Raw genomic sequence first — 12,451 nt, 5'->3', positions numbered from 1 at the left:
AGCTTACCTTTGCTGCATCTGCCTCTTTATAGATCATATATGGCTCCGCACATTCCCCTATGTCACCCTGCTGCAGAACCTTCTCCAGCTGAAAATATAAAGATGTTACATTGAAGCAAACCTGAAGTGGAAATAAGCTTTTAAGAGAAATACATTGTATCAACACAATACTGGGTTTTATGTTACTGTTTAAAAGTGTGTGACAATACTTTGTTTATCTGGCACACACTCACAGCTATCTGTGTCCTGTCCCAATAGAAAAAAAGGGTATGCTTCTGTTTGTCATCTACAGATACACAAATCTGAAATACTATTGCTGTGTGTGACCGCTGTACCCTCCGCATGCCAGTAAGAGCTGGTTCACACTGGGGCGCTTTTCAGTGCAAATGTATCCTTATGGAATTATTCTTACTGCAGCTTTTGCGAGTTGCATAAATTGCAAACGCGCTGCATGCAGCGTTTTGTGGGCGATCGGAATGTGATTCTCATTCGCTTGATCGGGAATCGAAAATTGCGGCAAAATCATGAAATTTCGTGCCGCAAAATCTCGATTGCGAGTGTAAACCTAGCCTAAGCCTGGATACCATGCTACAGTGAGAGCTAAGTGGTATGAACAGCTGTTAGGTTCATTGTGCTTTGCCCACTGTCATGAACATTAAAACAAATACATTTTCTACCCCCTCAATAAACACAACACATCACAAAAAGATGTGAACATGCTAGAATAAAAGCTAATATTCAAAACAAACGCTTTTGTAGGCGCCCGATATATAAAACCTAACAAACAAAGGAGAGGGGAAGAGGAGTGTTAGAGCGGCTAAAACTAGCACCTCAATACTGCTCACCAAATAGGAATTAGGCACTCACGCTCGTTTTAGCCATACTACAAAGCACTGTTTTCAGATTGACCTGAGGAAGTGGGATATTACCCGTGAAACGCGTTGTCTATTTTTCTGCTGAATGAAAAACACCACATTCTAGTTTTTTTTTAAATTTAGGAGAAGTAAGACTAACCCTGCCTCTCATTTTTAGTTTGTTTAGAAGATTTTATATATAGGACGCCTCAGACAATGTTTGTTTTAAAGTTCAAGAAGCCTCAGTAATTAGGATGTCGTTTAGAGTTTTCTCTAAAGAAGCTTTAAGTAGTGCAACCAACCAGTTCCTGCCCAGTAGCCCTGGAAAGACAGAGTGGCAATTTTCCCGTAGGCTCTGACTGTGGTTGCAAGTTATTGCAACCCATCTTTGTGAGTATAAATTTGTATGATACCAATTGCCACTTAACTCAGAGACACTTGAAACCATTTAGGCTCCTGGTCTTTCTGGTCTTTTAGAGCCTCTTAAGAGTTTTGATAACTACTAGGAGAATCATCTCTCAATAGCTAATATGGCTTTTCTCAAGAAAACCACATGCAATGAGTTTTTAAAAATGTGTCCCCAGCCATATGGTGTGAAAGAACCCTGAAAGTGTTTGCTCTGGAGCACTTACCTTAATGACCAGAAAGACATCTTGGGAAGGATACGTGATGGAAAAGATGGCGGATCTGGCCAGGGTAGTGATGGCGGCTTGTGTGACGTAAGGACGGAGCATTCCTTTTATCTGCTCCGAGTTCAGATCAAAGAAGAAGTTTTCTGAAATCTATAGAAATATAAAATGTTTATATGCAGTGAATTGCTTCAGTGATTAAAGTGAACCTCCGGACTAAAAATCTACTCAGCAGAATTGAAAAGGCTTGGTGTTTCTTTAACAGTTTCACAGCATCAGAACTTTGTTTTTCTTACCAAAGCATCATTTTTAGCTAAGCTCCACCCATCAAAGAAAACTGCCAGGGCTTTTTTTCCCTGATGCTGTGCAAAGCATGATGGGATTTCCTATGTTGTTATTCACGTTGCCTAGCAACTGGGAGGGGTGATCAGCACACAGAACAGTTGGAACTGTGTCTCATGCTCCCTGTCACCTCCTTTCAACCAAAAAGATGGCTGCTCTCATGAAATCAAACATTTGCCTGTTCTTTTAAAACAGGGTGGGTAAGAGATTATATTACCTATTTATTTTAATTAACATAACTAATGCAACTTAATGACAGTATGTTTGTTTAGGCTGAAGTTCCTCTTTAAAGGGAACCAGAGAGGAACGGTGCTAAAAAAAAAAGAACAAGCTTTTATACATACCTGGGTCTTCTTCCAGCCCCATAAGCCTGGATCGCTCCCACGCCGCCATCCTCCGCTTCCTGGATCGGGTCCCGTCACTTCCGGCGGACGCGGCCAATTGTCCGCATCACAGGTGCTCCCTCCATACCAGTATGCATGCGGCTGCGCAGTAAGCAGCCTCACGCGTACGTATATGGAGGGAGCCCCGTGTGATGTCGACAATTGGCCGCGTCTGCCGGCCGACTGGCGGCCATGACGGGACCCGGTACCGGCGGATCCAGGCAGCAAAGGACGGCGGCGTGGAAGCGATCCGTGCGTATGGGGCTGGAGGAAGCCCCAGGTATGTATAGAATCTTTTTCCTGGGGCCTCTGGTTCCCTTTAAGGTAAAGTTCACCTCTTATGAATTGTATTTTCTTAACTGATCTAACTTAAAAAGCCTAACTAAACAAGGCACATTCTACAGTAGCAATCCGGTTCAGAAACAGGGATAGGTGAAATAGAAAATCGTTTTTGGATTATGCTCCAGCTTTCTGGGTCAAATTTCAAGTATTGGGCCAACTTTTGGCTTTTTTGGCTGAAATAGACAGGAGTTTCTGGTTCCGACTTTCTTAAGGTGGCCACTGACTGTCCAATTTCTAGCGAAAAATCGTTAGAGCAATCAGAAATTCTGGTCGGATTGGTTGTAAATAATCTCTGTTGATGGGCACAATCGATTACGAACGAATATAAAAATAGTCGTGCAACTGGATTTTCATCAAACCAAAATTTGGATTTTCTTGTTGGTTGTGAAAGATAGAAAGCAAAGATTGGTTCATTGATGGTGTAGTGAACTATTTCACTTCTGATTAGAAATTCTGAACGCTCAAACGACTTTTCACTAGAAAGTGCATCATTAGTGGCCACCTTTAGCCACATATCTACTCAGCCTGTGTGAAAAGTTTAGACCACAGTGATCACAAGACACACCAAAAAATGTCCGTTTCCCACTCACCTTTTTCTTTTCCTTGGCATCGTACAAAGCCAGGCTTGCAAATATTGGTTCAATTTCTATCTCAAACCTAGGAAATAAAAAAATATATATTGTTGTAACCTAGATAAATGTTATAGTTTAACAAAGGTATTAACTTAAAGAAAGTGAAAATAACATAATGGATAAAATTGCTTATGTTTTTTAATATTTCTTTATAGATTATTTAGTCAGTGTTTGCTCATTGTAAAATCTTTCCTCTCCCTGATTTACATTCTGAAATGTATCACTGGTGGTGACCTCTTTAGTCCTGTCAGGTGATCTCTGCAGGAATGTTCGTTACTGAGAGTCCTACGCACAGAGAGAGATATTGCTTGCTTGGCAGTCGGAAAAGGCTGTTATTTCCCACAATGCAACAAGGTTCAGACAGCAAACTGTCAGCACCACAGTGGTCATGATATTACACTGTGGGAGGGGTTTCACCACAATACCAGCCATACGGACCCCCCTCTGATCTATTCTAGAAAAGGTAAACATTTCTCAAGGGAAATGGGGTTTCAGCTACTAACTGGAATGAAGTCCAATCCTTGGTTTAAGTTCCTCTTTAATAGCAGTCACTGACACAACAAAAATGTCCCAAACAGTATAAAAAAATAAAAATCAGTTCATAATACTGAAATAAGAGGCTATAGTGTGGAGCTCCCTCTTGTGAGCATTACAATAAACTGCAGCTCTTCACAATTTCTGTTAATTCAGAGGTTGTTTAGTGTGTAGGACATTCCTTTAATTTCCACTAAGAAGTTTTCTGGCAGGATTATATTATGAGAGCAGCTTTTTCATCAATTCCTGAGCACACCGATTCCTCTTCCAAACTTTAACATAATGTATGAACACATTCTGAAGGCAAGAAGGTGCATAGTGAGAGAAACACGCACGCACGCACGCACGCACGCACGCACACACACACTATATATATATATACACACACACACACTATATATACACACACACACACACACATACGCACACACACATACACTATACACACACACACACACACACTATACACACACACACATACACTATACACACACACACACACACTCACACTATACACACACACACACACACACACTATATATACACACACACACACACTATATATACACACACACACACACACACACACACACACTATATATACACACACACACACACACACACTATATACACACACACACTATATACACACACACACTATACACACACTATACACACACACACTATATATACACACACACACACACTATACACACACACACACACACACACACACACACACACACACACACACGTAAGGAATTTTAAGAGAGGAGAAGGGGGAAAAAAAGAGCAGGGATGATGGTCATAAAAATGTTGGGTAAGTATTTAGAAAGCAAATGTCAATACAGAATGATGTGTACTAAGCACAGAACCAAAGCTTTAAAGTGTACCAGAGATGAAAAATAATAAAAGATTTATACATACCTGGGGCTTCCTCCAGCCCCCTCCGCACCGATCCATCCCACGCCGCCATCCTCCGCTGTCTGGTATCGGGTCCCATTACTTCGGCCAGTCGCGGCCAGTCTGAGCAAGTCAAGTGTGCGCTCCACGTAACTCTTCAGCAGCCACGGGAGAGATATGTAGAGTGCGCAATTCCTCTTGCGCAGACTGTCCGATGTAACAGGACACGATACCGGAGCTCCAGGCAGCTGAGGACGGAGGTGTGGGGGCGATCCGTGCGCATGGGGCTGGAAGAAGCCCAAGGTATGTATAAATGTTTTATTATTTTTCATCTCTGGTTTCCTTTAAAAACACAAAAAAAGAGACATGGAGACTGCCAGCACTGAATGGTCTATAGAAGTGTAAGCTATAGGACCAATAATGACCTAACGTTGCCTTCGGCGGCATCAGATGTGACACGTTAGGGGACGGTGGTGGACGGCTCTCCTCTTCAATTCCTCTGATTCCCCCCCCCCCCCACCCCTTTTATAAAGGTTGATTTTTACAAATTTGCTACAACCTAAGGAGAATTGTAACGGATAGTATCCATAGCTAATAGACTGTATATTTTACTGGTAAGGTACTTATTGCAGCGATACGCATGTACTAAATGGTTTCCAGCACTGCAGGAATTACTACTTGGCCTGCTACTCAAATCTGAGGGCTCTTTCACACTTACTGCGATCTGTAGCGTTGCATCACACAAAACTGCTGCATGCCGCTGCAGAAGTAGTCCTAGTCCTGCGGGGTTATCCCAATGATCCAGGTGAGGTGGGTCCCGTCGTTATGTTACCTGTGCCTCATGATGACAAACAACGATCTCACCTGAGGGATCCAGAGCTTCTGAGGACCAGGAGAAGAACAGCTGCCAGCGTCTGGATCCTGGGGGGGGGGTTTGAAACGCTGCGCACGCCGAGCGGGATTAACGCTCCTGGCTCCCCCAAACCCGGGTTACCACCGAGGAGGTTAAAAACGTATGCCTCACTGTATGGTCACACCGCAGAGGTAAAGTGCAGTGCGACCTTTCGGGAATGTTGCAGTGCAATCGTATAACAATCGCACTGCAATGAAATGTATCAAGCATGAAGGAGGTACAAGTGTTCATGTTCAGGTCCGGGTCACCTTTACATGTTTGCTGTGGATATTGACTGAGCCAGGACAATATGTGCAATAGTTGCACAATACTTTTAATTTGGACTACATAAATCTCCAGCATTCACACTCTGGGGTTTTTTTTGCAACTGACATTTTAGGGCTCATGCACACTAGTTATTGTGTTGAAATACATTAAGGGCGGGTTTCCACTTGTAAATGATGTAAATCCGGCTACGTAGCCGCATCGCATCACTTCCGCCGCCGGCCGCATCACTTCTGCAACTCCCAATGCGCAAGTCCATGTGGGAGATGGGACGCGGCTGCGGGTGGATGCGGCCGTGCGAGAATCTGCAGCATGCTGCAGATTCTCGGATCGCACTGCACCGCTCCGCACAACATGCACGCAGGGGAAACTCTTCCAATGCTGTGCATGTGTTTCAGGACACCTGCGGTGCAATACGGCTATGTAGCCGCACCGCTCCTAGTTAAAACGGGCCCACGTTGAGAATAAAGTCCACGTTGAGAACAAAGTCAATAAAGTCTCTCACAAACCCTTCCCTCCAAGCAACTGCTTCTTTGAGGTCCTCCCATCGGACCGTCGTTATAGGACCATTCCCTCTAGAACCATCAGACACAGGTGCACCTTCTTTCTTCAGGCTGTCCTCCTGCTGAACTCTAGACCTCCCACGTCGGGCCTGTCCTCCCGCAGCAATCCTATCTCGTAGTCAGCAGAAACTCCCCTGTCCTCCTAGCTCCGTTCTGGGTCCCACTGGCGGCACAGTTACCGGCGACACTCCGGCTGAGTGTCAGCCCAGCACTTCTTGAACCGCGGCTCTCCACGTCATCTCACCAGCCGGCGTAACAGTCCTGCGCGGTTTTCTAACTATAAACCGCGCATTTGCAGGACTGTCACGCCACATACCGTGATGGAGCCTAGCGGCCAGTGTGATGACGCAGAGCATCACAGTTCAGGAAGTGTTGGGCCGACACTCAGCCGGAGTGTCGCCAGTAACGGAGCTGCCAGCTGGACCGAGAGAAGAGCCAGGAGGACGCCGGAGGACCTCGCAGCCTACAGTGGGCAGGGGGAAGCCCCAGGTAAGTACCAATTTTTATTTTAGCCCACTGATCAGGGTCCCTTTAATGTTTAGAGAAATGGGTGTGTTCTACTCTAAGGGCTGGGCCACACTGCAGAGCGTTTTTCTATCTGTTAGCGCTGCATTTGCACTTTTAAAATCAAATGCTCCTATTGACTTTAAAGGGATACTGTAGAGGGGGGGGGGGGGGTCAGGGAAATTGAGTCGAACTTACCTTCAAATGGTCCCCCGCAGACATCCTGTGCCCACGCAGCCACTCACCGATGCTCCGGCCCCGCCTCCGGTTCACTTCTGTAATTTCAGACTTTAAAGTCTGAAAACCACTGCGCCTGCGTTGCCGTGTCCTCGCTCCCGCTGCTGTCACCAGGAGCGTACTGTGCAGGCACAGACCATACTGGGACTGAGCAATACACTCCTGGTGACATCAGCGGGATTGAGGACACGGCAACGCAGGCGCAGTGGTATTCAGACTTTAAAGTCTGAAATTACAGAAGTGAACCGGAGGCGGGGCCGGAGCATCAGTGAGTGGCTGAGCGGGCACAGGATGTCTGCGGGGGACCTTTAGAAGCCCCGGGTAAGTTCAACTAATTTTCCCCCAACCCCCCTACAGTGTCCCTTTAAGGCACAGTAAAATCAGAACAAAATTGGTGCGAATGTGATTTAAAAAAAAATAAATCGCGATTGCTGCAATTTTTTCAACGAGTCAATGGGAGCATTTTTATAGAAAACCGCAAAGGCAGTGCTGACTCCTTGAAGAGCGCTCAGCGGTGTGGCTCAGCCCTAAGATTGATTAGACAAAAACGTATACTGTTCCTGAGGTAGCAAATGACTAAAGGTGGCCATACACTTATAGATTTGCAGCAGATTTGACCATCTGATTTCTGTCAGATGCCTGTCAAGTTGAATCTGACCGGAATTAATCTAAATGCATTATTGGACCATTAGATCCAATGCAACTCTATGGGCAGCAGATCGACCTAGATTTTCCATCCTGTCAGATTAAACTGATTGAAATCGGTTACTAATCGATCGATCGATTAGATCGATCAAAAATCGATTCTATTGATTATATCGAATCGATCGATAGTTGAAATCGACCAGTGTATGGGCCCCTTAAGTTGTATATAAAAGGTATAATAAATTCACAAGTTTACCTAGTAAATTACAAAAAAAATGATATAAATCAAGAGAACAATAAAGCTTTTTTTAACTTACATTCATTATAATTATATCAGAAATTATAATAGAATTGTTAGCACAAGTGGATTAAAAGAGGTTAACTTGTAAACAGAGAAAATGTAAGGATTCAGTAGCATGTGATCAGAAGAGCCATCTCCCAGCTGATCAGTATCCTCAGACACTGGCGCATGCCATCCTGGGCGCATGACTTCTTGTGCGTGAGCCCAACTGCTGCAGCCTGGCAGTTGAAAATGGCAGTTGGAAGTCACTAGACAGCTGGATGCCATTGGAAACTGTAGCAGTTTGCGAGTCTCCAGCTGAATTTTATTCTTGAAAAGAAAAAAAAAGGCTTTTTTGGTAGATTAACCACCTGACGAGGGTGACAGATCTGCGAAGAACACCATCATGACGGGACTGGACCCAAACCAGGTGAGGAAGGGGAAGAAGAGGAGCAGAGGAGAGCCGGCTGACAGCAGCCAGGCCAAGACAGTGAAGCAGAGGGCGAAGAAGGCGAAGCAGAGGGAGGAACCCTGGCTGCCAGACCTGGGGCTGATCATGGAAGACAAGCAGGACCTCCAAGGCACTCGGATGCTCTGTGGTCAAGTATTGGTGGCAGCTGTGGAAATCTTGAAGAAGCAGTTTCAAGACACAAGTGGACGCCCTTGCATAAGAGAAGTACACGATGAAGTCACACCAACCACAGAGCCCACTCTTCAGATCCACATTGATGGACAGAAGAATCATGCATTTGTCACCGCATGCGATGGAACGAAGGTGGAAGTCACACCAACCACAGAGCCCACTCTTCAGATCCACATTGATGGACAGAAGAATCATGCATTTGTCACCGCATGTGATGGAACGAAGGTGGTGATCGCCAACAGTTCAAATGCTTTTGGAGATGTAGCCATCCAGCAAATTGAGGGCAGCTTCAACACCTACGTGAAAGATCCTGTGAAGAACATGGTGCAACTGCCAGCGGACCAGCAATCAAGTACAGACCTCGACTGTGCGTTACACGCCATTGCAAACGCCTACGAACTGCTGGCAGCTGACGGAAACATCGAGTGTGTGTACAGCAAGCAACGTATGAGACCGCATCTGCTGCAGTGCCTCATCAACAGGAAGATAACAGAATTCCCAAAGGATCGCAAACCAGCACAGCAACCCTTGCAGAGGCCTTTTAATTGGAAGCCATGAAGCTGCCCTACAAAGACAACCAGCATCTCTGCAATGACACAGCCACCAGCCATGTAAGTAGCAGCTGAATATTCTCATGTTAAATCTTTACTCACTCAGGAATTAGATGCCATGCTAGCAAATGAAAGCCACTAGCTGCTTATAATTTAACTGGCTGCATATAAATTAACTGGCTGGTGGGTCTCATTTGCTAATTCCCTAATTTTTTATACCATCAAATGAGTAAATGATGAAAAATATGTAGCAATGGCATCATCCTGGGTTAGTGATGATTTACATGTAAGAAGAATTTTCCACCCATCCCTGGCCGTACTCTCAGCTTCCACACTGCAAATAACCAGCAAAGTTTACAAATCATCTGGTCCACTCCAACATCCTAATGCCCTCTGCTTCCACGCTGCAAACATCCTGCTCAGCTTAAACACCTGACCCCTCTCCAAGCATCCTAACAAACAGTTCAGGTGAGTAATAAACAGGGTAGGTAAGTATAACCCTCAATTTCTTATTTCGGTAAGTATTATCCTAAATTCCTTATTTCGGTAAGTATTAACCTCAATTTTTCATTCTTACTTGTTTCTAGCTGTAGCTCCTCTGACCCCGCCCCCCCCCCCCCCCCAAAAGAGAAAAAAAAGAAAAAATACAACATCGCCCCTTTGTTGATTGTTTGCCTGCACTATTAGATATTGTCTCCATGCAAGCTAGGTGGCTGTGGATTACTGCTGGGTGAACCCTGCGCCCCCTGTCTATTCAAGGAAAAAACAGAGTTTCTCAATTAATGTTTGATTGATATACTGAACAAACGTCATTTGAGAATACATTCTTTCATACATCAAAATGTGAAAATTATGAAAAATGTCTAATAATGTTTGCCCACCTTAACACAGACAGACATACGGACTTAAAGACCTAGACCTAAATGAAGTAGAGTGACTCATACAGACAGACGCTCAGTGACTGTAGTGATAGGGCAGAGCACACAGGTTAGATGCAGGATTAGACATGACACTGACTGTAGTGATAGGGCAGAGCACACAGGTTAGATGCAGGGTTAGACATGACACTGACTGTAGTGATAGGGCAGAGCACACAGGTTAGATGTAGGATTAGACATGACACTGACTGTAGTGATAGGGCAGAGCACACAGGTTAGATGCAGGGTTAGACATGACACTGACTGTAGTGATAGGGCAGAGCACACAGGTTAGATGCAGGGTTAGACATGACACTGACTGTAGTGATAGGGCAGAGCACACAGGTTAGATGCAGGGTTAGACATGACACTGACTGTAGTGATAGGGCAGAGCACACAGGTTAGATGTAGGATTAGACATGACACTGACTGTAGTGATAGGGCAGAGCACACAGGTTAGATGCAGGGTTAGACATGACACTGACTGTAGTGATAGGGCAGAGCACACAAGTTAGATGCAGGGTTAGACATGACACTGACTGTAGTGATAGGGCAGAGCACACAGGTTAGATGCAGGGTTAGACATGACACTGACTGTAGTGATAGGGCAGAGCACACAGGTTAGATGTAGGATTAGACATGACACTGACTGTAGTGATAGGGCAGAGCACACAGGTTAGATGCAGGGTTAGACATGACACTGACTGTAGTGATAGGGCAGAGCACACAGGTTAGATGTAGGATTAGACATGACACTGACTGTAGTGATAGGGCAGAGCACACAGGTTAGATGCAGGGTTAGACATGACACTGACTGTAGTGATAGGGCAGAGCACACAAGTTAGATGTAGGGATAGGCATGACACTGACTGTAGTGATAGGGCAGAGCACACAGGTTAGATGTAGGATTAGACATGGCACTGACTGTAGTGATAGGGCAGAGCACACAGGTTAGATGTAGGATTAGACATGGCACTGACTGTAGTGATGGGGCAGAGCACACAGGTTAGATGTAGGATTAGACATGACACTGACTGTAGTGATAGGGCAGAGCACACAAGTTAGATGCAGGGTTAGACATGACACTGACTAGTGATAGGGCAGAGCACACAGGTTAGATGTAGGGATAGACATGACACTGACTGTAGTGATAGGGCAGAGCACACAGGTTAGATGCAGGGTTAGACATGACACTGACTGTAGTGATAGGGCAGAGCACACAGGTTAGATGCAGGGTTAGACATGACACTGACTGTAGTGATAGGGCAGAGCACACAGGTTAGATGCAGGATTAGACATGACACTGACTGTAGTGATAGGGCAGAGCACACAGGTTAGATGCAGGGTTAGACATGACACTGACTGTAGTGATAGGGCAGAGCACACAAGTTAGATGTAGGGATAGGCATGACACTGACTGTAGTGATAGGGCAGAGCACACAGGTTAGATGTAGGATTAGACATGGCACTGACTGTAGTGATAGGGCAGAGCACACAGGTTAGATGTAGGATTAGACATGGCACTGACTGTAGTGATGGGGCAGAGCACACAGGTTAGATGTAGGATTAGACATGACACTGACTGTAGTGATAGGGCAGAGCACACAAGTTAGATGCAGGGTTAGACATGACACTGACTAGTGATAGGGCAGAGCACACAGGTTAGATGTAGGGATAGACATGACACTGACTGTAGTGATAGGGCAGAGCACACAGGTTAGATGCAGGGTTAGACATGACACTGACTGTAGTGATAGGGCAGAGCACACAGGTTAGATGCAGGGTTAGACATGACACTGACTGTAGTGATAGGGCAGAGCACACAGGTTAGATGTAGGGATAGGCATGACACTGACTGTAGTGATAGGGCAGAGCACACAGGGCAGAGCACACAGGTTAGATGTAGGGATAGACATGACACTGACTGTAGTGATAGGGCAGAGCACACGGGTTAGATGCAGATTTAGACATGACACGGACTAGTGATAGGGCAGAGCACACAAGTTAGATGTAGGGATAGACATGACACTGACTGTAGTGATAGGGCAGAGCACACAGGTTAGATGTAGGGATAGATTAGGTACCTGAATATGTACCTGAACTCTGGATGTCTTATTTATATAATGGTATTTGTAGGTTCTCCTCTGAAGCATGATTACCTTTGTTTAGTGCCTGTGAAGTCCCAATCTGCAGATATTCCCACTTCCTGCTAGCCTACAGGAAGGAAGTGGTAATACCTGGGAAATGGGGCATCAAACTAAGTAAACATGCTATTTTCCTATTACACATGTTTAGCTACTTACATTTCTCTCTGT

The 12,451-nt window shown here is 45.1% G+C and overlaps 1 protein-coding gene across 16 annotated transcripts in view; it reads right to left on the bottom strand.

Annotated features, from left to right (window-relative positions):
- Positions 1-12,451, bottom strand: part of DOCK7 (dedicator of cytokinesis 7) — a 279,505-nt gene that overhangs the window by 182,679 nt on the left and 84,375 nt on the right. For all 16 annotated transcript variants that reach the window (XM_068239352.1, XM_068239337.1, XM_068239340.1 and 13 more), the window contains 3 exons: positions 3,141-3,207; positions 1,487-1,636; positions 8-88 (listed from right to left, as the gene is read on the bottom strand). In XM_068239352.1, coding sequence (XP_068095453.1) covers positions 8-88; positions 1,487-1,636; positions 3,141-3,207 — 298 coding nt within the window. The remainder of the gene's footprint in view (positions 1-7; positions 89-1,486; positions 1,637-3,140; positions 3,208-12,451) is intronic.

The sequence above is a fragment of the Hyperolius riggenbachi genome, chromosome 6 (genome assembly GCF_040937935.1).
Source record: "Hyperolius riggenbachi isolate aHypRig1 chromosome 6, aHypRig1.pri, whole genome shotgun sequence".
In the NCBI taxonomy this organism is placed as follows: domain Eukaryota; kingdom Metazoa; phylum Chordata; class Amphibia; order Anura; family Hyperoliidae; genus Hyperolius; species Hyperolius riggenbachi.
The sequence above is the reverse complement of the archived record's forward strand: the minus strand, read 5'-3'. Positions and strand labels throughout refer to the sequence as shown.